At 50.8% G+C, this 27,702-nt stretch overlaps 2 protein-coding genes across 1 annotated transcript; one reads left to right on the top strand and one right to left on the bottom strand.

Annotated features, from left to right (window-relative positions):
* On the top strand, positions 1 to 27,661 carry arid1b (AT-rich interactive domain 1B). The gene is made up of 24 exons (XM_070848993.1): positions 1 to 742; positions 4,701 to 4,892; positions 7,479 to 7,622; positions 8,587 to 8,700; positions 12,658 to 12,904; positions 12,988 to 13,071; positions 13,159 to 13,311; positions 13,388 to 13,739; positions 14,804 to 15,010; positions 16,308 to 16,444; positions 16,542 to 16,639; positions 18,721 to 18,861; positions 19,751 to 19,960; positions 20,066 to 20,285; positions 21,197 to 21,332; positions 21,432 to 21,610; positions 22,543 to 22,687; positions 23,032 to 23,148; positions 23,260 to 23,335; positions 23,479 to 24,229; positions 25,081 to 25,211; positions 25,361 to 25,903; positions 25,946 to 26,030; positions 26,349 to 27,661. The coding sequence occupies exons 1-24, from the start codon at positions 35 to 37 to the stop codon at positions 27,410 to 27,412; spliced, it is 6,234 nt and encodes a 2,077-aa protein (XP_070705094.1). The 5' UTR covers positions 1 to 34; the 3' UTR covers positions 27,413 to 27,661.
* The window catches only part of LOC139217594 (NLR family CARD domain-containing protein 3-like), an 81,789-nt gene that overhangs the window by 12,372 nt on the left and 41,715 nt on the right, over positions 1 to 27,702 (bottom strand).

The following is a 27,702-nucleotide window of genomic DNA, read 5'->3' as shown; positions in this document are numbered from 1 at the left end:
GGAAGAGGAGGAGGAAGAGGAGGAGGAGGAGCGGATGGATGCCAGCCTCGGATCAGCCACCAACAGCACCACCAACAACCCTCCTCCGACTGGGACCCGCTCCGAGTTTAATCATTATTATGGGAATGGAAGAGGAGGGCCTTGCTTTGATCAACATGGCGGACAACAAAGCGCAGGGACTGGGGTAACGGCGGCGCACTCGGTACACAGCACCATGGATCAGGTTCAGAACTCCCACGAAGGGTACAACAACAACAGCCCGTACACCCACTACCCGAACTACCGCCCCGGCTATGGGAGTGGTGGGTACGGGGGCATGATGAGCCCCTCTCGCCAGGGGAGCAGCCTGCTGGGCCCGGGCAGCGGCGGCGGCAGCTCGGCCGCTGCTAACCACAGCAAGGCGGCTATGGCCGCCACCAGCTCCCCGGCTGGAGGTGGAGTCGGCGGCGGCAACAACGGAGGATTCCAGCGGTTTCCCGGGCAGAGCCAGCAGCAGCTACACCCGTCCGGAGCCACGCCGACTTTAAACCAGTTATTAACGTCTCCGAGCACCATGATGAGAGGCTACGGAGGCGGATATTCAGATTATAATCATCCTTCTGCACAGCAGCAGCCGAGCATGGGGCCGGCTAAAGACATGGGCTCCCAGTACGGCTCGGCTGCCCACGGCTGGGGAGGACAACAAAGGAATCACCCGGCCATGAGCCCCGGGAGCACCGGGCAGGGCGGCGGCAGGTCCCAGGTGAATACCGCCTTATCAAACTCCGGTCCGGAGATGTTAGCAGAGAACAAACTGATCTGACTAATGGCAGATAATCATCTTATTCATGCTAACATGCTAGCATACGTTAGCCGCTATGCTAACCCAAATAGCTAACGTTTCCCACCGCAGATAAACATCATTTACACAGCTGGCCTCACTCATTTGGGCATTTTTGACCCTTTCGTAAATAAAGGTACGTCTTGAATTTACCAGTCGCATATATAACAATAAATAATCGCGTAAGAGGAGTTGGTAAAGTTAATGTTTCGATTCCGTGTCCAAGGTGACTCCGTTTTTAGCTCGCTAGGCTAGGCTAACATTAGCATTGTAGCTGCTGTTAACCGAGGCCCGAGGAGGCTGCGTGTGTAAATGGAGGCTTGCTTTGGTGCACTGTCATTGCATTTTAACTGAAATAATGTAAAATGTATTTGGAGGACTTGGAGATATTTATGGTGACGGCAGTCAGTCCATGATAAAGCTAGCAGCGGCCTGCCGTGTGTTGACAGCTCCGTTCAACTCTGACACCAACTAATTGCTCCTCATATGCTAATTATCTCTCCTGGAGTCCCGGGAGGTGTGGGGATGTTCAGCCCCCCCCCGGCTCCAGGAGGGTGACACCCCACCGTGCCCGGAGGGTTTACCAGCCGGGTGTGTGTTGCTGCTTTCAGCCCGTGATTTGGTGTGAACTTGGCTGGCAGAGAGCCCGCGGTGGCCCCATGTCCGCACCGGAGCCCTGACCTTCACTCATGCAGATTAGCCATGTGCCCATCACCGCCACCACAACACCAGAGGGCCCCCTGTCCACCACCAGCCCGCTCATCCCAGCCGCTCCCTGCCCTTTACAGCACTAAGCTGTTTACAAGGTCCATTAAAGTGAATATTCCTGTTTACATGCAGCTCTTATGGAGGAAGGTTTGGCTCCGCTCATCACCAGCCTGGTGGAGGGGATAGGCTGGGTTGGGTTCCTTCCTGTGCCCGGGATCCACGTGTGGTGATCTTGCTAAATAGTGCCAGGACTTGTTTTGGTGGAACATTTGTAGAGGAGCCTTCTGGTAAAAGGTGTATCTTGACCCTATGAGACGAGTTTTACTAATGAAGAGGCAAACAGATCCTGATCCTGATCCTGATCCTGATCCTGATCCTGATCCTGGGCACCTTAGAGGTGAAACCTGTCTGTACTTCAGCTCACAGGACCCGTTTAACCACCAGCAGGCTGCAGAACGCCATTAAACCGGTGTCACAGACGCTCCTGTGAGGTGAACACACCGTGGGAAAGTCTCAGCCTGATGCCGATCCGGTCTCTGACTCGGCCGTCGTCAGTCTGAGGTGGTTTTGATTTGGCGTCTTCTTCAGTGTGCTGACCCGTTTCACTTCACGCCAGCTTCTGTGAGCTCGCTTATCAGCCTCTACTTGTCCTCTGTATCAGAAGGAGATGTGGTTTCACTTTGCGGCGGGGACCCGTATGAACGCAGCCTTCCCTCTTTCACTCCTTCCTTTTCAATCCAGCTGTTTCTGAGGGTTAAGCCGTCATGTGCTTGTCCCTCTGAGCAGATGTGTGGCGTCTCTTCCTGCAGACGGTCGGCTGGTCGCTGAAGCGTAAACGGGACAGAAAACATGTCCTGAAGGAGAAGGTCCAAAGAAAGCAGATCTAACGGGTCCTCATTCACACAGCGTTTACATGAGCCGGATCAAATCCAGAACAATAGTGGAATATCAGTGTGCACATAAACACAGCCGTCATGGAGGCGCTGACCAGAATGTTCCATAGTGATAATAGTGCTGCAGGAACCAGGAAGTTGGCGTCACTGTGGTTCTTCTGTTTGGATTTTAGGTTCTGGCAGAAAACCAGCCTGCAGACATATATTGAAGGTAGAAGTAGGAGGTTTAATCTCCCCAACGGCCTCTGTAGTCTCATTTATGCACCTGTAAGCAACAGTGAGCGGGGATTTACTGATCTTTACCGAAATCTTCTAACTCCTCGAACCAGAAACCCTCTGACTTTAGACAGGGAGGCAACAGCAGGGACAAAATCCTGAAATCCCGATCAGCCTAAAAATGAGTCATGTGACCACCCCAACAGGAGTAGACCAGCCCCATGGTATGTAATGTCCACACTTCATCTGATAAATTCTCTCTGGTTGGAATAGATTTACTCTTTCTTCACAAAAAAGTCTCTGATTTAATATGTTGGGATCATGTAAACACATCACATCACATCACTTTATTTAGCGTCCACCTCAGCTACTGTATCAGTGTAACAAAGCAGGACGCTGAGTTAACTGTAATAACTGTCAATATATGTAATTGATCGGTCTATGAGTGGCTAACATCAGCGTCTTCAGTTATTAATGAAGGAGTTATTTCACCTGATAAAACTCAAAAAGTGAAAAGTGTGCAGACAAACGGAGCTCCTGACAGTTCTCTCTTCAAAGTCACCAGACTCCATTGACAAAACCAGTAACTTTATCTTGTGTACAACACAAACACACTGACTGATGGAGGCAGCAGCAGAGCAGCAGCTCTAAAATCCCTGTTTTAGTGAATGTAGTCTGGTGTGTGTGCTGTTTGTGGTTAAACCAAAAGGATCTTCCAGGTCTCTCTCTGTAGGGATCCTTTCCATGATGCTGTCACACACTTAGAATAACACTCTGAGCCTGTCAGTGGATCAAACAAGATCTTTTAGCTAAATCAGGATAAAGTCTGCACACAAATCCTTGATTCTGCTTATTGGCTTGATTCTCTGTCGATCCCCCCCCATTGATTCCTGATTAATCACTCTGCGTTAAAAAAAAGAAGGCATCAAGGCAACTGATTAATTATCTGAGTCTGAACACACTCAGTGTGTGGTCTGTGTTTTCATTTAGGTTTTCTTAGTCGGTCAGTGAATCTGATGTGATTATAACAGCAGCTGGTTTGGGTCTCAGGCCAGGATTCTCAAGTATTGGAGTAGTTGTTAAATTATAGAAAATTGGATGTGGATCAGGTCTCTGTTCGGACGTGGATCAGGTCTCTGTGTAGACATGGATCAGGTCTGTGGATCAGGTCTCTGTCCTCAGACAACCTCAGCGTTTATTATGAGGTCACACTTCAGTGTTTGTTTGGATCATCGATGCATTTTGATCTCTTGAAGCTTTAATCCATCAACGCTCAGGTCTGGATTATTGGTCAGCGGTCGTCTCACATTGTTTCTGTTTCTGTTTCCGGCCGACTGGTGGAAACGTGTCAGAAATATCAGGATTAAAAGTCTGGATCATGTGTTTTTATCCAGAAGTGGTTTCTGTTCTTAGCGGTGAAACATCTCACCTGCTGTGGTGTCAGCGTGTCAGGTAGGTATGAGTCAGAGCGAGACTGTCGACTCCACTTTAAACAGGCCTCCTTCAGGACACCTCCTTCAGGACACCTCCTTCAGGACACCTCCATGTGGTTGCCTCCATGTGGTCGCCTCCTCTTGGTCACCTCCTCGTGGTCGCCTCCGTGTGGTCGCCTCCTCGTGGTCGCCTCCGTGTGGTCGCCTCCTCTTGGTCACCTCCTCGTGGTCGCCTCCTCTTGGTCACCTCCTCGTGGTCGCCTCCGTGTGGTCGCCTCCTCGTGGTCGCCTCCATGTGGTCACCTCCTCGTGGTCACCTCCTCGTGGTCGCCTCCTCGTGGTCACCTCCTTGTGGTCGCCTCCATGAGGACGCCTCCTCGTAGACGCCTCCTCGTGGACGCCTCCTCGTGGACGCCTCCTCGTGGACGCCTCCTCGTGGACGCCTCCTCGTGGGCGCCTTCGTCCCTCCGTTTGTCCCCCACCTTCAGGGAGAAACGTGGAGGAGCGAGCTGGTTAGCTAACGTGCTAACAGCAGAACCACAGTAATAACTCTGCGCTCTGAACAGCTGCTCTGTGAGAAACTAACTGGTTGAAAATGTCTCACCAGCCAATCATCTCCGTCCTTTTAAGGTGGCGCCCATGGACCCGATGGTGATGAAGCGCTCACAGCTCTACGGTATGAGCAACAACCCGTACTCCCAGCAGCACGGGGCGCCATACTCCGGCCAGTCCTACGGCTCCCCCTCCCCCCACAGATACCCGATGGGGATGTCCAGCAGGGGGCAGATGGGGATGGGAGGAATGCAGTACCCTCAGCAGCAGGTAGGAGGCGCTCTGTGCACCACAGTTTCTGTGTTTTTAACCCATGATCCTCTGTGTCCACATCCTGGTGTCTGAGTGACTGGTAGGTAGTAAAAGTGTTGGAACTGGTCCAGTAGATCACCTCAGCCAGCAGACACCAAACGGGCTGCAATGGCTGCAACGTGATCCTTTGGGACAACTGCACCTGATCACAGTAGGTCCACTAAAAGAGCTTGCCTCCGTCAGTTAGTTTTATTCGAACTTCATTCATGTTGTTTAGTGACTTTGGTCTTCAAAGGGTTAGTCCACATCCAACATATAATTTTTGTATCACACAACAACACACACACTGACTGATGGAGGCAGCAGCTCTAAAATCCCTGTTTTAGTGAATGTAGTCTGGTGTGTGTGCTGTTTGTGGTTCAACCAAAAGGATCTTCCAGGTCTCTCTCTGTAGGGATCCTTTCCATGATGCTGTCACACACTTAGAATAACACTCTGAGCCTGTCAGTGGATCAAACAAGCTCTTTTAGTGGACCTACTGTGATCAGGTGCAGTTGTCCCAAAGGATCACGTTGCAGCCATTGCAGCCCGTTTGGTGTCTGCTGGCTGAGGTGATCTACTGGACCAGTTCCAACACTTTTACTACCTACAGTCACTCAGACACCAGGATGAGGACACAGAGGACCAGGGGGAGAAAAAACTGGAATTACCCTTTAAGTTAAGGCGTTTGTGTGATTCTCTCTGTCTCTCTTCCTCAGTCAGACGAGATGATTTACAGGAATAACTTGTAGCTCACCTGGGACAGTGTGCGTTCACTCTCAGCCAGACTTTGAGTCTCGTTGTTTGCAGTTTGTAAACAGTATTGAGAGAGGGAGAGAGAGAGAGGGAGAGAGAGAGAGAGAGAGAGAGCTCTGAGCTCTGCTGCTGCCTCACAGACTTCACTTGTTTCCAGAGAGTTTGAGCCGGTTTGTTCGTCCCTGCTGATTCATCTGCAGCGTCACTGTGGCCGAGCCGCTCAAAGGACAACAGGACTATTCATGCTGCCCGACCACATGGCTGCTGCAGAGCGGGCCGGGCTGAGCCGGGCCGGGCCGGGCCGGGCTATTCCTGGTGCAGACCAGGCTGGGGCTATTTTTAGACTTGTGACTGCTGTTTTGGGTCTGATGCGGCACCTCATACGTCACATAGTAGAACATTAAACCACTTTTCTGTAGCGGTTGGCTGCTGTAGCTGAAGTCAGAACACAGGGAATTAGAAATCACAGTAAAATACGGCCACAAGCGGCAGAGATCGGGGTCGAAGTGGTTTCTGACGAGACTTTGAAAGGAGGCTTTTGAGGAAGTTTAAGGAAAAATCGTAAAATTTGACATTTTTAGAGCAGAAGATCAGCAGAGAAAAGATGTAGAAGGCAGAGAGAGACATCACAGGACTTGAAAAACTCAACACTTTAGCTGTTGGTGATAAAGTTTAGTCAGAAATCACACATCAGCGTGTTTTAATCGGGTATATTATCAAAGATTGTGGTGAAATTTGCTCAGCAACTTTGGATTTGGCCTCTTGGGGGTTTGAACCCTTGACCTTCATTCATACCTGCAGAGGACGCGGCTCACTGACGGCACAATTAAAACACTTAAAACAGTCAAAATGTCAAAATCACACATCAGTCAGCCGGTTTGAGGTGTTTTTTAAATGAAAAGAGAAATAGAGAATGAGATGCTGAATATCTAGTATCCAAAGACCGTCAAGTTCAACACTTGTGGAGACGGAGGTGTTGAACCGTTTTGCATATTTGGTAAAATACAGAGTGACGGACGTCAGAAATGACCGACGGCTGCAGTGAAGCAAACTTTGTTCACAACAAATGATTCACTTCAGATTCACAAACTGACTGATGTAATAATTAAACTTTAGGCTGATTTGGCTAAAAGTGCAGCATCATGGAAAGGATCCCTACAGAGAGAGACCTGGAGGATCCTTTTGGTTTAACCACAAGCTGTTGTTCTGGATCAACATGTTCTCTGTCTTTCTTTAGTCTCCTCTGATGAACAACATGTCTGATTCCTGGATTTCCTCCATGTTTCTCCCAGTCTGAAGTCTTTTCTCACTCATTCTGCTTCACTGACTTCTGGAACCTTCTAGCTGAGGTTGGACACATTTTAGGGACATGAAGCATCTTTCTTCATCTTTCTTCTTCTTGTGACGTCACAAGAAGAAGAAACAGCAGCGAGGATGCAGCGTTTAGATCAGGTCAGAGGGTTAACTGGTAATTAGCCGCTGTAATGACGAATACAGCAGCATGAAGGAGAGCAGCTAAAGATGGGAATTAAAGGTTTTTACTTCATATTTCTTTGATATTTATCTTTTTCCCCACATTGAGTGATTGTAAATGTCTTCCACATTCAGCTGCATGGTTTTATCTCTGTATCCATGACGTCTGATGATGATTTGTACCATTTAGTCTTTAGAGAGTCATAGAACTGATTGTTTCTGCACCATTAAAGTAAATTTGGACGTATCAAAGTCTGAAGCGGCCACGTCCTAAAAATGACTCCCTCGACTCCCGGACTCTCTCACGTGCTAACATGTCGCCTGGTGTGTCTCCAGATGGGCTCTCAGTACGCTCAGCAGCAGCAGAACGTGGGCGGCTACTGTCAGCCCGGACAGCCGCCGTACTTCAGCCCCCCCCAGCAGCAGCCCGCCGCCCCGAGCCAGCCGCCGTACATGCAGCCGCGTCCGCTGCCTCAACAGGTACGACTGGAGACCTTTCACAATAAAAGCCTAACAATGTCAGAGAAGACCGTGAAAGAGACAAGAAGCAGCTGAGAAAACTAACCCATGAACACAGGGAACAGACTAAAGACACTTAGTGCACATATTAATGTTTTTTTAATTTAAAACATCCAGCAGACTGACTGATGTAACCTCAGAGTAACCCACACTGATGAGTCTCCTTCTATTTTAAATGGATTTATAATGCTGGAAGCATCGGAAACCTGAAATGTGAAGCATCTGAGTTAAATTAAGTTTGTTGTGATTTCAAATGAACTTTATTAACAGATATTTTCAGTATTTAATTTTTTTTGTGTGTTGGAATTGGTGTGTGACAGCATCATGGAAAGGATCCCTACAGAGAGAGACCTGGAAGATCCTTTTGGTTTAACCACAAACAGCACACACACCAGACTACATTCACTAAAACAGGGATTTTAGAGAACAGGACACAGGAGCTGCTGCTCTGCTGCTGCCTCCATCAGTCACTGTGTTTATTGTGTTGGATCCGAGCTAACACTTTAAAACTCCAAAGTCACACAATAAGACAAACAAACCAAATGTTTGATACAGTTTTACATCCGCAACTATCATGTAAAATTGCTCTTTTTGTCAATGGAGTCTGGTGGCTTTAGGCGGCTGCTGGCTGGGGTGATCTACTGGACCAATTCCAACACTTTTTGCACCTACCAGTCATTCAGACACCAGATTATGTACAGATACATCCGGGTTTAAAAATAGCCTTTAACTGGCGTCCTTAGTTAGATTTCAATAAAGGAATGATCTTAGAAATGCTCCCGTCTTAAAATCTCAGGTCTCCTGTAGAGTCAGCTTTGTGACTCTGTCCTCTCGGGTCAGAACAGCAGAACGTGGATGTCAAGGTGAGGTCGGTTGCAGTGAGTGTTTTGTAGTTTGAACTTTGTCTTCATCTGTCTTGATTCAGGAGGTGCCACAGGAGGCGTACGGGGGGCGGGGCCAGTCTGCTGCTATGACTCCTGGGAAACCGAACCACGAGGAGATGAGTCTGAGCCAACAGGAGAGGCCGTCCAGCCTGCCGGTGAGTCCGACCACAGCAGAGGAGTCCTAAGAGACAGAAATATGTCCGAAATTGGATTCTATGAAGACTATGAAGACAAATCAGGCCGAATTGTCAGTCACCTCAACCAAAGCCTCCGATTGGCTGGCTGTGTACAGGGGGGACAGGTATTTTTACCCCTGGGTCCTCTGTGTCCACATCCTGGTGTGTGAATGACTGGTAGGTAGTAAAAGTGACAGGCTCAGAGTGTTATTCTAAGTGTGTGACAGCATCATGGAAAGGATCCCTACAGAGAGAGACCTGGAAGATCCTTTTGGTTTAACCACAAACAGCACACACACCAGACTACATTCACTAAAACAGGGATTTTAGAGAGCAGGACACAGGAGCTGCTGGTTTCACTCTGGTCGTCATCATACATCAGTTTGGCAACCCACCCAAACCTCGTTTGTTTGTGTTATTGTGTGTTACACAAATATCAAGGATCCAAATTAACCCTGTAAAGCACCAATTTCACACAATAACAAACTAACCGATGGAGGCAGCAGTTGACCAGTAGCTCCTGTGTTCTGTGAGGTAAAATTAGTGTTTTTATCAATGGAATCTGGTGGCTTAGAGGAAGGCTGCTGTTACAGCGGTGTGTGGTGTAGCAGGATCCTACAGGTCTGTTGGGGTATTGGCTAATAGTTGCTGCAGATGCTAGCAGGACGCCTCTTCACTGGTGAGAGTTTAAAAGCGAACCGCCACATTCTTATGGATTTTTCTGGAGGGACTAAAAGCTTTGGGTCGTTTGTGTTCGTTGGGATCAGCTGAGTGTTGTCGCTTTGATTCAGGGATCTGAAAATGGTCACAAGGCTCTGTGCTTTTGGGGGATGTACAGTTAACGACCTTGATCTACAGCTTGTTAGAAACCGACAGATCTGCTCAGAGCTGCTCGCAGCCGCAGACAAGAAAAGGGCCTTTATTTTGAAAACCCTCACAGGGCAGTTTTCTTCCATTTAGATCATCAAACTCAAAAACCGCCTGCCTGTCCTGAAGCATCTCTGTTGTATTCAAATGTGTTTTGTTGTCAGACTCTGTGGGCGTGATTCACACCTGCCCGCTGCCTGCAGGCTCCGATTGTCCTGCAGCTCGCTGTCGATAATGACGCCGTCCTCTTTGAACCTGGCAGGCGTCACGCTCTCGGCGCCTGATACTTCCCGCAGAGAGACACACACCTGAAGCGATTAACACTGAACTGTAATTTACTTTCAAAAGACGCCTGAAGTTCCCAGCGTGTTCGGCCCGTACCGAGTGACATTTCTTTTACACTCAAAGCCGCTAACGGAGGTATCCGAAGGAAGTTTCGAGCTACGGCGACACAAAAAAAAAAGCCCTTGAACAAAAACCTCATTTTGTGTAACTGAGCTTCAAGTCTCTGTTAAATCCACCGGCCCTCAGGGAGGTCTCCAGGCTTCGATTTGACATGGTGGCCTAACCGTATAATTACAACAATGGCGTCCATCACATGGCGCTATTCGGCCCAAAAAGACTTTCCAACAGACTCACATTGTGAAAGAGACGTCTGTAGATTTGACTCGTTTCACCATCAGACTTTGATCCATTCAGTACGACAACATTTGTTAAGATTAAAGAAGAAGAAGATTAAATAATTTCACCCCCATTCAAGTTAGCGGAGGGCTAACAGGAAGTAAGCTAGCTCTGTGGGCCCCACGATGAGTAAGATCTGGGTTATTTTATGACTTATTGACTATGAAATGGCTGGTAGATCCTTCTTATTTGACCGCAAACAACTATTTTATTGTCCTCTTCAAAGCCACCAGACTCCATTCACAAAAACGCCAATTTTGCTTTTCAATGACAAAGTCCGATTTTCTGTGGAGCAGAATTCCTGTTTAAAAACAGATGAATTACCCTTTAAAGCTGAACTCACCTTCAGCTTTTAATGATTTCTTTCTTTTTCCATTCTTTCTGCTCGCTTCAGGTCAACAGGCTTTATTGGCAGGTCATTTAACACACGGCCAAAGTGCAGAAAGAAAGAAAGGTGACGTCAGTGAACAAAATCAACAAAAGAAATATTTAATTCATCCCTCTTTACTCGTGTTTCCACCTCTCCTCCTCTTCCCCTGCCTCTCCCATCTCTCTCTCCCTCCCCTCTCCTCCTCCCTTTGCCTTCCGTCCGTCCTTCCCTCCTCTCTCTTTCTCTACGGAGCCTCCTTTTGAAGTCGAGGGGGGTGGGTGGGGGGTTGGGGGGGTGGGGGTGGGGGTGCTGATGCAGTTGCCATGGCGACAGGCGGCGGGGAGACAGCTCCGTTGCGGGAGGAGAACATAAACAGCAGCCGAAGGCCTCGCAGCCTTCATCATCCTCGCAGCCTTCATCATCCTCGCAGCCTTCATCATCCTCGCAGCCTTCATCGTCCTCGCTGCTGGTTTGCTCCGCTCTGATTGGCTCCTCGTTTATTTTCCACCTCGACGTCTCGTTAACAAAGTTTAACTTTGGTTTTCCAGAGCAGCGTCCTCCGTCTGATAATGTAAAGATCTACGCTTAAACTCTGAGGTTGATCATGTCACAGCCTCAACGAGGAGGAGGAGGAGGAGGAGGAGGAGGAGGAGGAGGAGATTGGAGAGATTACAGGAGGGGCGAGGAGGAGAGGGTAATTAGAGGAGGGGGGAGGAGAGGGTAATTAGAGGAGGAGGAGGAGGAGAGGGTGATTGGAGGAGGTGGAGGAGGAGGAGGAGGAGGAGAGGGCGATTGGAGGAGGAGGAGGAGGAGGAGGAGGAGAGGGCGATTGGAGGAGGAGGAGGATGAGGAGGAGGAGAGGGCGATTGGAGGAGGAGGAGAGGGCGATTAGAGGAGGAGGATGAGGAGGAGGAGAGGGTGATAGGAGGAGGAGGAGGATGAGGAGGAGGAGAGGGCGATTGGAGGAGGAGGAGAGGGTGATTGGAGGAGGAGGAGGAGGAGGAGAGGGTGATTGGAGGAGGAGGAGGAGGAGGAGAGGGTGATAGGAGGAGGAGGAGGATGAGGAGGAGGAGAGGGTGATAGGAGGAGGAGGAGGAATGCATTGGGAGCTAAATCAGGACTGAAAAAAGAATTAAATGAGGGGAGGAGAAGAAATGGAGGAGAAAGAAGGGACAAGGGGATGAAGAGGAAAAGTTGAGCAGGAGGGAGGACAGATGAGGTAATAAGGAGAAACGGAGGAGGAGAGGAAGGTCGAGGGAGGCTGCAGACAAACACACTCTTTATAATTAGAACGAGAGAGAGAGAGAGAGAGAAGCTGATTGGCTGAGCTGTTGGCAAGTGGGGGAGGGAGGGAGGATGGGTTTCTGTGCTGTGATTGGCTGGCCTGAGGCCCAGGGGCAGAAGGGAGATTTCAGCGCAGTGCTTCTCCTTCCTCCTTTCCTCTCCTTCCTCCTTTCCTCTCCTTCCGCCTTTCCTCTCCTTCGTCCTTTCCTCTCTTTCCTCTCCTTACTCTCCTTCCTCTCCTTCGTCCTTTCCTCTCTTTCCTCTCCTTACTCTCCTTCCTCTCCTTCGTCCTTTCCTCTCCTTACTCTCCTTCCTCTTTCCTCTCCTTCCTCCTTCCCCCTCCTTCCTCCCTTCCTTTTCCTTTCTTGCTCCATTCCTTCCTCCTTTCCTCTCCTGTTGCTGTTCCTCCTCCCCTTTCCCACTTTCTCTCCTTCCTCCCTTCCTTTCCTCCCTCCCTCTTCCAGCAGCTCCTGTGTTCTGTCAGGTAAAATTAGTGTTTTTATCAGTGGAGTCTGGTGTCTTTGAAGAGAGCGATAAAACATCTGCGTCACCAAACTGAGGCCGTCGTCTACTACAGTTACTACACTGACGATGGAGAAGGACCTCAAACAACCACACTCAAATAATGCAAACTGTCCCTTTAAGGCATCCAAAGACATTCAGGTTCCTGGACACGCCTCCGTGGCTCCTGTAGCCGCCGATGATCCGCTGACTGTGTCGTTGTGACGTTTCAGGATCTGTCCGGCTCCATCGATGATTTGCCCACCGGCACCGAGGCGGCGGTGAGTTCAGGGGCGTCGGGCTCTGGCAGCGCTCAGGGCGACCAGGGGACGCCGGCCCGCTCTCCTTTCTCCCCCCACGTCTCACCCCGACTCCCCCCGCCGGCTCGCACCGGGCCCTCGCCGTCCCCTTCGCTGTCCCCGGCTGGGTCCAGCAGCCAATCGCGGTCTGGGCCGATGTCCCCTGCCACCAGCGGACCAGGTAGGGTGGTGATGTCACTTCCTGTTCTCCCGCGGCTTGTTGACCCAACGGGGGAGGGTTAACGCTCTCTGTGTCCCTCTCAGGCTCTCAGCTGGCCCCTCAGGTCTCTGGTCCTGGATCAGATGTGGGTCCTCATCCCTCTCAGTCGGCCATGACTCAGGACAGAGGTACGACTCCTCATCCTCCACTTCCTGTCTCCTCCTGCTCTCCCACCGCTCACCTCCTCCTCCTCTTCCTCTCTGTGTCCTCCTCAGGGTTCCCTCCCTCCATGCAGCGTAGCACCCCGGGGCCTCAGTTTGGCCCCCAGCAGTCGGCACCACCCATGTCCCCCCACCCAGCACCGGGGGGGCCGATGCACCACAGCTCCTACCAGCAGGGCAGCTCGTACGGCCAGTACGGCCCCCCAGGTACAGGATGGAAAAACGCCTTTAGAGAAGTATCGGTGAGACGCTGTGTGCTCATTTCCCTCCTCGCCCTCTTTAGGTAACTACCCTCGCCCCCCCCACTACGGCGGCGCCCCCAGTGCCAACTACAGCAGCCCCGGCCCGGGTCCCAGCTTAGCCAACAGCCTGGGTTTGAACGCCAGCAGCCCCATGCACGGCCAGGGCCCGTCCACGCCAGCGGGGCGCGGCCCCGGGCCCGGCCCCGGGGGCCGGCCGTACCCCGCCGGAGGGGGCGCCATGGCCCCCACCTCCCCCGGCATGCCGCAGCCCGCCGGGCAGGGCATGGGGCCTCCGGGGCACAACGCCAGCCGCAAACCACCTGAGGTCGGCCCCAACGCCGGGCCGAGCGCCAACTCGTCATCCTCGACGTCGGCCACAGCCGCCCAGGGCAGGTGAGTCTGGAAGAGCCTGGAAAGCCAAAACCATTCCAGGAGTTCCAGGACTTAAAGGACCAGACTGTTTTTACCTGTTTTAGACTCTTTGTGTTACTAAACATTTAGTTGTCACGTCTCATGTTCAGTCGTGTTAATCCCACTGTGTCAGCTGTTAAACTGAGCTGAGATCACTGACGGCTTTTAGAGCTCAGCTGCTGCGTTCAGGGACGCTCCGAGATCTAAACAACCTCTTTTCCCTTTGAACAGAACCTTTTTTAATAGTAGAAATGTCCAAATTCACATTACAGCTCTGTCAGCTAGAGTCCCGTCACCTCTCAGAGTTTCTCTGGGTCCCTCACTGATGCAGCTTTCAGATTCACCATGAAGTCTGTATTATTTGAAGTGTGTTTGTGGACGGGGTAGCATGAAGTCTAGCCTCATAAAAAACACCTGCTTAAAAAGTCAGTTTGAATGTAAGCTGTATTTAGAATATCGTACTGCTTTACCTTACGTCAGACAGCATCTCTGGTGGGGAACTGAAGCCGTCATGTCGTGCTCTTCAAAGCCACCAGACTCCATTAACAAAAACAGTAATTTTACCTCACAGAACGCAGGAGTTGCTGGTCTGCTGCTGCCTCCATCAGTTAATCTGTTTGTGTTACTGTGTGACTTTGGTGTTTTTAAGTAGTGATTATGGATCCAAATTAACATGTTAGTTAGGTGATTGAGGCAGCGGTAGCACAGCAAAACTCCTTTGTTCTGTGAGGTTAAATTACTGTTTTTGTCAATGGAGTTTGGTTATTGACTGGAATATTTTCACTGCTTTACATTGTTGTTGCACAAATACTCTACTGTACGTAAAACACTGACTATGTAGAAAGATCGCACTTCAAATAGTCCAAACTGTCCCTTTAAGGCATCTAAAGTGTTTCCTGTTGTTTGATGAAGGTGTTTTATCAGAACCTGGCGACCCTGAACATCAGTCCTGATATTTTTTCATTGATTGAAGCTGCCGAAAGTCGACATTTTGAACCAAATCAAAGTTTTTGTTGCTTCTCCCCCCACTCCTCCCGTCCCTCCAGGCCTCCCTTCGCTCGCTCCCCAGCCTACCACAACCAGTCCTGGCCTGCGGGTCGACCTGCCCTCTCTCCTACCCTTCACTCCTCTCATCCTCCTCCTCCTCACCCTCATCACCACCATCCTCCACCTCCTCCTCCACCTCACCACTCCCAGCAGGGACCCTATGCTCAGCCCCAACCCACCATGCAGACCCCCCCCGAGCATTATGGGTAGGTTTGGTACCAGGGCCTGACATGTACAGACGCATTCATTATGTTTTTCCTGAAGTGGTTTGGATTTATAAAACTGGACTGGACACAAAAAAATGTGGTGTTCCTCAAGTGGACTTCTGTGTGTAACATCACACAAAACCTCATTATTAACAACCAGTTGGACCCGTTTGGCTTATTCCCTCGTAAAAAGACGTGATGATGCTGTACGATGAGTCCGTGTCAGGCTCTGTTGCACACACAGAGGTTTATGGGATGTTTTACTCAACAGACCACTTCCTGTCCTGTGAAGGGTCCTGCATGGCTTCAGAGGGGCTGCTGACTAACTTTTTTTTTTTTTTTATATCCACACCTGCTGAAATGGTATTTTTAAACCTGGGTCCTCTCTACTCATATCCTGGTGCCTCAATGACCGGAAGGAACAAAAAGTGCTCGAATTGGTCCAGTGGTTTGCCTCAGATGGCAGCTCCATTGACAAAAACAGTCATTTTACCTTGCAGAAAACGTCCCATCACTGCCTCGTCTTGTTAATTTACGTTATTGCATGTTAGACAAATATTGTGTTGGATCTGAACTAAGGCTTTAAAACACCAAAGTCACACAAGAACACACTCTCTGCACACACACCAGACTACATTCACAAAACCACTCATTTTACCTCACAGAACACCAGAGCTGCTGGTCTGCTGCTGCCTGGATCAATTAGTTTGTTTGTGTTATTGTGTTTCACAGGTGTTGTGTTTGATCTGAACTAATCATTTAAAACACTGAAGTCACACAATAATACAACCAAACAACAGTGACGACAAAGTGATCGAGACAGCGGTAGACCCGAAACTCCTGCATAAAATTACTGTTTTTATCAATGGAGTCTGGTGGATTTTGGCAGCTGCTGGATGAGGTGATCTACTGGACCAGCACTTTTAGTATTAGGACACCAGAATATGAACAGAGAGGAACCAGAGTTCTCCTTTAACACGATGGAATAAATCCTGCAGTTGAATCATGAAACAGAAGCAAACTTCAGCTTCAGAGGACTTTAGACGGCATGCTGGAGAGGTGCAACCCCCTGGACTAACCCGGCACTGAGCTCAAGATCATTAGAAATCCTTCACTTGTTTCTCTCCGTGTGTCTTCTTCATCTTCCTCTGTTATTTTTGTCTTCTCTAACTGCACGGGTCCTGGAGACGGACACTTTCGTCTTCTTCTTCGCCCCCTGAATCAAAGCTGCAGCTCACAGGTTTGATCTCGTATTGATGCTAATAATAAAACCTGCTTGTTCCTCTGTGGTGTCCAGGCAGGGGAGCTACCTTGGTATGGCACCAATGGGAGGAATTGGTCCTGGGGGTCCTGGGGGTCCCTACAGCCAGCAAACGGGCAACAACTCTGGGCGGATGACGCCACAGGGACCCCCCTACAACGCCCCATCCTCAGGTAGGACCACAGATGCCAAACTTGTCAGAATAAGATGTTTTTTGTTTTTTTTTAATTCTTGGCGTCCTGTAAATCACTTGGTCGTTTTATCTTTCAGGCCCCATGATGATGCCGGCTGAGGGGATGGGTCCTCATCCAGACGCCAAGCAGAGGGTTGAGCTCAACAAAGAGGGCGTCGATCCACCCAAACCCAAGGTGTGTGACTGAGCGCGTCTTAGAGGGGAACTCCAGACACCAAAATATGTAATAAAGAAATAATTAGGAAGCACTACAGGCTGCATATTCCACTGTGTATATACAGCATGTGTAACTAACTGTTTATCCTTAGATAGAAATAATCTAAAACGTAGGGAGCCCGTATGTATGATGATAATAAAGCTGAACCTTGCATCCACATTAAACTTGATAAAAGCCTGAAGCAACAATCACTGAACCCCCAAAAATGATTTGATTCACATTCTGCCTTAATCTGAACATTATAGATTTAAAGAAGACAACTGAATATTACATTTGAGGAGTTTTATTTTAACCAGATCAGATGAATTCTGATCCAGCGAGTCCAGATGAGAGGTTGAAGCAGAGAGTTTAATCCTGTTTAAAACCAGTATAATCTCAGTCTACCTGCCGAGTTACTCTAATTGTGAGTTATTTGGCAAAGAAACACGCTCTTATATGGAAAGTGGTGGAATTGTTGGGAATTTTAATATCCGACTGAGCTTCCAGACTCTGAAGCTGGAAGTCTCTCTGACAGCTCACATGAGCGACAAACTGCTGCAACGCAAAACAAAACAGAAATTAGCGGCGGCGGAGTCTCTAGAGCTGTTGAGGAGCACGGAGACGAGCGACGACGAGTCAAAGACGAGTCGCCTCGCGGAACCCCGACCGCCACGTCTACGCCCCCCGCGCAGATCTGTGATCAAGGCCGACTCCTCGCCACCGCATAACGAGGAGAGAGGCGAGGCGGCGGAGAGCAGCGCCGCAGCCTTCAACGCTCTCCAGCTGCCAAGATGAGAGTGAAGCGAACGAGTGGGAACAACACGAGATAAAAGGAGCCAGAGAAGAAGAAATCTAAACAGGAGTGGGAGCGCCTGCTGGCAGGAGCTGGTTATTCTGGGTTTTCTGTAACACTTCCAAACCAGCCAAACCCAGGAGGAACAAGCGCCATGCTGCTGGAAACAGGCTGATCAATACTGTCGGCAGTGAAACAAGCACCAGGGAGTCGTTTGCTTTGAGGAACGTCTCCTGCTTGGAACAAACAGAAGGCAGCAAGCGAAGAAGCTGCCATGTTTAAATCTGATCAGAGAAACTCCTGCAAGTTTCCTACAAACACTGGCAGATGTTGTTTTGCAATATTTTAAAAACGTTGCGGATCTGATAAACCTGCTGCAGGAAAACTATCGTAGTGCCTTTAGTCTGAAGCTACGCAGGGAAGATTAGGTCCAACTGCTGCAGGCATCATTAAGGGTAACTCCACTGTTTCTACCCATGATCCTCTCTGTCCACATCCTGGTGTCTGAGTGACTGGTAGGTAGTAAAAGTGTTGGAACTGGTCCAGTAGATCACCTCAGCCAGCAGCCACCAAACGGGCTGCAATGGCTGCAACGTGATCCTTTGGGACAACTGCACCTGATCACAGTAGGTCCACTAAAAGAGCTTGTTTGATCCACTGACAGGCTCAGAGTGTTATTCTAAGTGTGTGACAGCATCATGGAAAGGATCCCTACAGAGAGAGACCTGGAAGATCCTTTTGGTTTAACCACAAACAGCACACACACCAGACTACATTCACTAAAACAGGGATTTTAGAGCTGCTGCCTCCATCAGTCAGTTTTATTTGTGTTATTGAGTGACTTTGGTATTTATATTTATATAAATATATATTTATATTTATTTATTCATATTTTTGTAATACAATAACACAAAAAACTAACATTTCGAGGCAGCAGTAAACCAGCAGCTCCTGTGTTCTGCAAGGTAAAATTGCTGTTTTTGTGAATGTAGTCTGGTAGCTACCAGTCATTTAGACAGCAGGATCTGAACAGATAGGACCCAGGGTTAAGGAACTGGAACTTTCTCCTTTGAACAAAATGTAATATGAAAGTCTTCTGGCCCATGTTCCACACTAAGAGTCATTTCACTCACCCAAACGTTGGAGTGATCTTTGAAAAGTGCGGACAAAAAGCACCTGCATGGAGTTTAAGTAGAAAATGGAGATGTGGACAGGCCCCAGCTGACATATGCTAATGCTATATATATGTGTGTGTTTTGTACCACAGGACAGCTACAGCTCTCAGTGTGTGTCCAAGCCCCCCACCCCGTCCCCCATGTCCCCCAGCTCAGCCAGTCTGTCGTCCTATCACGGGGAGGACAGCGACAGCATCAGCAGCCCCGCCTGGCCCAAGACGTCCAGCAGCCCTGTGAGTGCAAACAAAGCACGCGTCTTTATGTTTTAATGAATCTCTGAGGTTCTACGGTGTGTATACGTCAAACTGTGTGACTATTTTATTCTCTGTTTTATTGGTTTTGACTATAATCAAGCTCTCTGGTCACCATAGAGCCCTGCTGTGATTAACTGCAGTAGTTCTTTGCTTACGTGATGATTTAGCAACCTTAGTTATTTTAACTGTTTCAAGAAATGTCATTTTTTATCATAATTATTTTTGCATTAGAATAACCAATTATTACATTTTCAATCAAGTTAAGTGCAAATTTTATAACATTATCAGGAAATTATTACATTATTTGGAGCTAGAAAGGTGACAAACAAACAGCCGTTTTATCGCCCTGTTCAAAGCCACCAGACTCCATTGATAAAAACAGTAATTTTACAATCACAGAACAGAGGAGCTGCTGGCCTACGGCTGCGTCTGTGTGTTACACAAATGGTGTTGGATCTGAACTAACCCTTTAAAATAAAAGCCAAACAATAACTAACTAACTGATAGCAGCAGTTAAACAGCAGATCATGTGCTCTTTGAGGTAAAATGGAGTCTGGTTTTGTTTTCACTGTTTAAAGCAACCAGATTCCACAGACATTCACAGTCATTTTACCCAGGAGTCTACGGCTGTCTCCATCAGTTTGTTGTTGTTTGATAGTTTTTACTCAGTTCAGATCAAACACAACACTTTTTTATCACACAATAACACCAACAAACTAACAAATCACAGCAGCAGCAGACTGTGAGGTAAAATCACTGTTTTGTGAATGGAGTCTGGTGTGTGTGCGGACAGCGATATAACGGCTGTAGTGATCCTGTTGGTGTCGGCCTGACGCTGATGGCGGCCTCCCTGTCTCGCTCTCTCCAGAAGCCCAGTGTGGCCACCATGACCAGCGAGAAGGTGACCCGGCTGTACGACATGGGCCCGGAGCCAGAGAGGAGGCTGTGGGTGGACCGCTACCTGTCCTTCATGGAGGAGAGGGGGACGCCCGTCCTTAACCTGCCCGCCGTGGGAAAGAAGCCCCTGGACCTGTTCAGACTCTACCTGGCGGTCAGAGAGATCGGAGGCCTGGCCATGGTGAGGCGGCCATCTTGGTTCTGTGTACACCGGTTTAAACTGTCAGGATGTCTGAAACTGAACTTCCTCCTCCTCCTCCTCCTCCTCACCCCTTCTCCCCCCCAGGTGAATAAGAATAAGAAGTGGCGTGCGTTGTCGTCCCAGTTGAACGTGGGGACGTCGAGCAGCGCCGCCAGCTCTCTGAAGAAGCAGTACATCCAGTACCTGTTCGCCTACGAGTGTAAGGTGGAGCGGGGGGAGGAGCCTCCGTCTGACGCCGCGGGGCCCGCCAGCGACGCCAGGAAGCCACCTTCGCTCCAAACCAAGATCCAGCCTCCATCTCCAGGTGAGCCGTCCCCTGTCTGCATTCACACCTGCGGTCCACTGGAGGATCACCTGGCCCTCCTGTTTAAGGTGGACCCCACAAAGTGGTGTATTAAGGTGGTAGTGTTAAGAACAGGTACTCTATCGTACGTTGTGGGTTCTCACTCACTTTTACCGACAATACTGAGGGTCTTTAAACACACCGCCGACACACGATTATGTCGAGAAGACATTAGAAAGGGAATTCCAGATTCCCTGTGTGAGACGGGATTAAACACACACACACACACACACACACACACACTCGTCTGGTAACAGGGAACCAGAGCGAGGTGTCAGACGAGGAAGGAGAGTGAATGTAAACATCAGTGACCTCAATCTGACCTAATTTCCCATGATGTCTCTCTCTCTCTCTCTGTCTCTCTGTCTCTCTCTCTCTGTCTCTCTCTCTCTCTCTGTCTCTCTGTCTCTCTCTCTCTCTCTCTCTCTCTGTCTCTCTGTCTCTCTCTCTGTCTCTCTCTCTGTCTCTCTCTCTCTGTCTGTCTGTCTGTCTCTCTCTCTCTTTCTCTCTCTCTGTCTGTCTGTCTCTCGCTCTTTCTCTCTCTCTCTCTGTCTGTCTCTCTCTGTCTGTCTCTCTCTGTCTTTCTCTCTCTCTCTCTGTCTCTCTCTCTGTCTCTCTCTGTCTGTCTGTCTCTCGCTCTTTCTCTCTCTGTCTCTCTCTCTGTCTCTCTCTGTCTGTCTCTCTCTGTCTTTCTCTCTCTCTCTCTGTCTCTCTCTCTGTCTCTCTCTGTCTGTCTGTCTCTCGCTCTTTCTCTCTCTGTCTCTCTCTCTGTCTCTCTCTCTCTCTGTCTCTCTCTCTGTCTCTCTCTGTCTGTCTGTCTCTCTGTCTCTCTCTCTCTCTCTTTTTTCTCTATTTGGTCTGTATTTCGGCAGCCAACTCAGGCTCCCTGCAGGGCCCCAACACCCCTCAGTCCAGCAGCAGCTCCCTGACCGAGGCCCCCGTAGACCTGAAGCCCCCGACTCCGGCCTCCACCCCACACAGCCAGATGGGCCCCCAGCTGGGAAACAGGTAGGGACGGCATGTCATCTTTAGTTAAATGAACAATGTTCAGCTGAGAGTTTAAAATGTGATCTTTTGAATGAGTGGATCTCTTTCTTCACTTCTCAGGACCATGGGAGGAGTAAGCATCCAGGACCCGTTCTCTGAAGGCAACGATCCAGCCTTCCACATCAAGCGAGGACCAGGACCCGGCGGCACCCTCTTCCAGCAGGGAGGAGGACCAACAGATCCGATGATGAGGATGCAGTACGATGCCCACAAAGACCCATTCGTAGGGCCAAGAAAAGGTGAGGAGGAACCAGCACCTGCTGTAAGCATCAATTAGTAGATGTGTGGAAAGACAACGGGCGTCCATGTTGACTTCAGACCCTCTGGGTCCACATCCTGGTGTCTGAGTGACTGGTAGGTGGTAAAAGTGTTGGAACTGGTCCAGTAGATCACCTCAGCCAGCAGACACCAAACGGGCTGCAATGGCTGCAACGTGATCCTTTGGGACAACTGCACCTGATCACAGTAGGTCCACCAAAAGAGCTTGTTTGATCCACTGACAGGCTCAGAGTGTTATTCTAAGTGTGTGACAGCATCATGGAAAGGATCCCTACAGAGAGAGACCTGGAAGATCCTTTTGGTTTAACCACAAACAGCACACACACCAGACTACATTCACTAAAACAGGGATTTTAGAGAACAGGACACAGGAGCTGCTGCTCTGCTGCTGCCTCCATCAGTTTGTTTGTGAAACTGCGTTACACTCAAATATAGTCACAAAGTCACAAAACAACTGAACAAACTAAGTGTGGTTGACAAGCAACTACTACTTTTGTAAATGGAATCTGGTGTGTTTCGTGTGGATCTTAAAGGTCAGTCTCTGTACGGATCCCGTTTGGTGTCTGCTGGCTGAGGTGATCTACTGGACCAGTTCCAACACTTTTACTACCTATCAGTCACTCAGACAGCAGGATGTGGACACAGAGGATCATGGGTAGAAACAGTGGAGTTCTCCAGTGGTGTGAATGCTGTTGTGCTGCCCCCTGGTGGCCAAAACCATCAAAGGGCTGTTGGCTCATATTGCATCCACGTTTCATCACCACCGAGCTCCCAAATCCCCCGTTTTTAGTTTTTTTTTTTTTTTAAAGAAGTATATATGTTTGAAAGGAAACCTGTGATGATGCAGTGAATTTTTTCACTAAGTGACGTGTCCTCACCTTTTCTTCTTCAGGACCAGGGTCCGCCGAAGGCTTTGGTCCCGGTCAGATGCCCAGCGGTGCCATGCAGGACATGTACCCCCGCGGGCCGCCCTCTGGGCCCCTGACAGGGATGGGCCCCAGACCCCAGTACCCCTATGGCCCCGGCTATGAGCGAAGGTAAGACACTGGACGGACAGCTTGCTTATTCTTCACATCTTCACTGCCGGCTGAGGTCTTCTACTGGACCAGTTCCAACACTTTTAGTACCAATCAGTCATTTCAGAATTGGTAAAAGGAAAAATGTAGCCCAGATGCGTTTTCCTGTAATCTGTTAGCAGAAGTTTTGATACTGACCAGAAATTGAGAGAAGATGAGGCCCAGGTAGAGGACCAGATGTTCATAGGACCCTGTGTAAAATTCACCAAAAATTGAATGGACCCTGGTTCAGATATTTGTGTGTGTGTCAGCTCCTGTTTGTATTTACAGGCCTGAACTTATTTGAGTTATTGTCTGTGCTGCAGGCCGGAGCATGTGATGGGGCCAGAAGGAGGCATGGCGCCCCCCGGAGGTCAGAACAACATGGGTCCATCTGGAAACGAGGCTGGCCTGTACCCTGCCAACAGGTACCCCCACCAGAGGTGAGGGGAGCGGGGGGTTAAGTTTTTGTTTTCATCTGAGTGTACTGTAGATGGAGCTTTACTGTTTGTCCATACGCAACCTTTAAATAAAGTTTTACTCGCTCTCTTCAGACACGATGGCTACGGGCAGCAGTATCCTCACAGTATGGCCTACAGCTCCCATCAGCCCCTGTACCCTCAGCAGCAGGTGAGCATTCAGCCTCAGGTGTTCCACCCAATCAGGATCTTAGTTTGACTTGTTACTAGGTTAAAAAAAAAGTGGCCCCTGTATAGTTAAACCTCGCTGTGCTCTGAGCGAACCAATCAGCTGCTCCTCTGCTCTGTCGTCAGGGTTACAAGCGTCCAATAGAGGCTTTGTATCCGCCGGCGAAGCGTCACGAGGGCGAGGCGTTCCCCGTGCAGCAGTTTGGCTCCCAGCAGGCCGACATGTGGGGGGGCTACATGGGCCCCGAGCGGCGGCCGGTTCAGGGTCAGTTCTCGTACCCTTACACGCGGGACCGCCAGGGGCCCCCGCAGCACGGCATGATGGGCTCAGGACCGCCGGCGGTGTCCGGGGGCCCTGGGGAGGGGCCACAGGCCAACATGTGGCACCCCAGGACGGACATGGGCTACACGTACGGGCGGCAGGGCCAGGGGCCCCCCTACCCCGGCATGACACGCGGGGACGACCAGGAAGGCAGGACCCCCCAGGACGGCCAGTGGCCCCCCGGCCATCCGGGCCAACGCCAGCCGCCATACCCCCCCCACTCCTCTTCCTCCTCCTCTTCTTCCTCCTCCCCTTCCATGCCCCCCCTGCCCATCCGACAGCCCCCCTCCTCCTCCTTCCAGGCCACGCCCACAGTTCCTAACCACGTGACCCGCCCCCACAGCCCCTCCTCCTTCCCCCGGCCCCTGGGAGGCTCTATGTCCCCCAACGGCGCCCCCTACCTGCCCGCCATGAAGAAGCCCAGCATCCCCCCCGGCCCCCCACCCGCTCAGGGCCTCCACCTCCTCCACAGGGAGGTCAGCTTCCCCCCCAGCTCTGTGGAGGCCACGCCCCCCAAACTGAAGCCCCGACGCCGGCTCACTGCCAAGGACACGGGTCAGACGACACACACGCTAACACACACAGGAACACATGCTAACACACACACACACACACACACACACAGGAACACATGCTAACACACACACACACACACACACACACACACACACAGGAACACATGCTAACACGCTAACACACACACACACAGGAACACATGCTAACACGCTAACACACACACACACAGGAACACATGCTAACACACACACACACACACAGGAACACATGCTAACACGCTAACACACACACACACAGGAACACATGCTAACACACACACACACACAGGAACACATGCTAACACACACACACACACACACACAGGAACATATACTAACACGCTAACACACACACACACAGGGGAACACATGCTAACACGCTAACACACACACACACAGGAACATATACTAACACGCTAACACACACACACACACAGGAACACATGCTAACACGCTAACACACACACACACAGGAACACATGCTAACACGCTAACACACACACACACAGGAACACATGCTAACACACACACACACACACACAGGAACACATGCTAACACGCTAACACACACACACACAGGAACACATGCTAACACACACACACACACAGGAACACATGCTAACACACACACACACACACACACAGGAACATATACTAACACGCTAACACACACACACACAGGGGAACACATGCTAACACGCTAACACACACACACACAGGAACACATGCTAACACGCTAACACACACACACACAGGAACACATGCTAACTCGCTAACACACACACAGATGAAAACCAACAGCGTGTTCAGTTCTGTCACTCAGACGCTCTGTGATTAATTTCCACCAATCAGGAACCCCGGAGGCGTGGCGGGTGATGATGTCACTGAAGTCCGGCCTATTAGCAGAGAGCACCTGGGCTCTGGACACCATCAACATCCTGCTGTACGACGACAGCTCAGTGGGAGGCTTCAACCTAACACAGGTGAGACACGGGAGAGAGGAGACAGGACCTCCTCCTCTCCTCCTCCTGACTTCCTGACCTGCTCCTGTTCTCCTGCTGACTTCCTGTCCTCCTCCTGTCCTCCTCTTGACCTCCTCCTGACTTCCTGTCCTCCTCCTGTCCTCCTGCAGCTCTCTGGTTTCCTGGAGCTCATCGTGGAGGTTTACCGCCGCTGCCTCATCCAGATCTTCGGTATCCTGGAGGAGTACGAGGTCGGAACAGAGGGCCAGAGAACCCTGCTGGGACCTCCGCCCGCCCCCGTCGAAGAGGAGGTGCTAAAGGAGCCTCCAGCCACCACCTCTGCATCTAATGAGGAGCAGAGGATACCGAGGAGGTCAGCGGGGGTGACAGAGGAGGTGTCACCGCTACTCCCAGCTGCAGCTGCCATCAATGCCGACGAGGAGGTGAAAGATGGTGAGCTCGCTGTCAAAGAGGAGGTGAAGGAAGAGGAGCACCAGGAGCAGGCGGAGCACCAGGAGCAGGCGGAGCCCCGCCCCCCACAGGCCAGTAAGTACGACAAGCTGCCAGTCAGGGTGGAGGAGACGGGGGAGGCGTGGGAGGAGGTGGAGGAGCGCTGGGTGGAGCTGAGCCGACCCAACGGCTTCATCAGCGGCCTCCTGCACTGGAAGGCCGGAGGAGGAGACTCCACGACTCACATCCTGACAGGAGACTCCGCCCTAACAGACCCCCCAGCGGCGTGGGGGGGTGGGGGCCAGCAGAGAGCAGGAGGAGGTGGCAGTGAGGAGGAGGAGGAGGAGGAGGAGGAGGAGGAGGAGGAGGAGGAGGAGGAGGAAGAAGGGGAAGGGGGAGACGTGAAGAATAACCGGCCGGCTGCTGAGGAGACGCAACAGGAAACACGAGAAGGTAAAAAAACGACGAGATCTCTGTGTACATGTACTACATACCGTGTACTAGTACTACATACCGTGTACTAGTACTACATACCGTGTACTAGTACTACATACCGTGTACTAGTACTACATACCATGTACTAGTACTACATACGTGAACCGGTCGGCTGTCATCAGTATCTCCAGCTGTTAAACGGGTGAACTGCCCCTTTAATGGCATAAATGGAGATTGGTGGTGATTGGCGCTCTGTCAGCTGGTCACCGTGGTAACAAACCGCTGTCTCTCCAGGATCCCCGTCGGAGGTCGGAGGTCAGAGCTCGCCGGCGGCTCGGAGTCCCATCAGCCAGCTGGAGGACGAGCCGCGCTGCTGGGACGAGGCCCCGCTGTCCACCGCCGAGTCGTGGCAGGACTCCCTCGCCAAGCGCTGCGTCTGCATCTCCAACATCGTGCGCAGCCTCTCCTTCGTCCCCGGCAACGACGCCGAAATGTCGCGGCACCCCGGCCTGGTGCTGATCCTGGGCCGGCTGGTGCTGCTGCACCACCACCACCCCCGCAGGAAGCAGACGCCGCCCAGCTACCAGCGGGAGGAGGAGCGGGGGCTGGCGTGCAGCCGGGACGAGTGGTGGTGGGACTGCCTGGCGGCGCTCAGGGAGAACACGCTGGTGACGCTCGCCAACATGTCCGGCCAGCTGGACCTGTCGCTGTACCCCGAGAGCATCTGCCTGCCGGTGCTGGACGGGCTGCTGCACTGGATGGTGTGCCCGTCCGCCGAGGCCCAGGACCCGTTCTCGGCGGCGGGCGGCGGCTCCTCGCTCACGCCTCAGCGGCTGGTGCTGGAGTGTCTGTGCAAGCTGAGCATCCAGGACTCCAACGTGGACCTGCTGCTCGCCACGCCGCCGTTCAGCCGCCAACAGAAGCTCTACGCCACGCTGGTGCGCCTGGTGGGCGAGAGGAAGAGCCAGGTGTGTCGGGAGATGGCGGTGGCGGTCCTGTCCAACCTGGCGCAGGGCGACTCCACGGCGGCGCGCGCCGTCGCCCTGCAGAAGGGCAGCGTGGGAACTCTGATCGGCTTCCTGGAGGACAGCGTGGCCATGGCTCAGTATCAGAGCTCGCACGGCATGCTGCACGCCGCCGCGCCCCCGGAGCCGCCCAGCGTCAACATGATGTGCCGCGCCGCCAAGGCGCTACTGGCCATGGCGAGGGTGGAGGAGAACCAGACGGAGTTCGTCCTGTACGAGAGCCGGCTGCTGGATATCTCGCTGTCGACCGCCCTCAAATCCTCGGTGGCGGCCATCATGTGTGAAGTACTGTTTAAGATCGGGCGCTCGTGACACGAACACCTGCCGCAGCTCCGCCCACGTGACAAACTGGCTCTTATTATATTTTTATTTAAAGAACAGAACACAAAGGTTTTTACATACAAATGAATATATAGAGAATATATAAAGATCCTCGGCTCCATCACAAAGTGTTTATTTGGGATTTTTAAGTAATTTTAATACAAAAATATTTAATACTTGTATTTTTAATTTTTTATTCTTTGGTCCGTTTGTCGTTTTGTTTTGTTTTGTTTTAACCAAAGTGTGGCGGGGGGGTGGGGGGGGGCGCTCCACGGGGGTCT

The sequence above is a fragment of the Pempheris klunzingeri genome, chromosome 18 (genome assembly GCF_042242105.1).
Source record: "Pempheris klunzingeri isolate RE-2024b chromosome 18, fPemKlu1.hap1, whole genome shotgun sequence".
Taxonomy (NCBI): Eukaryota; Metazoa; Chordata; class Actinopteri; order Acropomatiformes; family Pempheridae; genus Pempheris; species Pempheris klunzingeri.
Note: the sequence above shows the minus strand (reverse complement) of the source record. Positions and strands in the feature narration are given on the sequence as shown.

Excerpts from the sequence above, each read along its gene's own strand:
- arid1b (XM_070848993.1), top strand. The coding sequence starts at position 35 with ATGGATGCCAGCCTCGGATCAGCCACCAACAGCACCACCAACAACCCT. Across the intron at positions 8,701-12,657 it reads AGAGGCCGTCCAGCCTGCCG|GATCTGTCCGGCTCCATCGA; the intron begins GTGAGTCCGACC and ends GTGACGTTTCAG. Across the intron at positions 21,333-21,431 it reads GGCCCCCAGCTGGGAAACAG|GACCATGGGAGGAGTAAGCA; the intron begins GTAGGGACGGCA and ends TTCACTTCTCAG.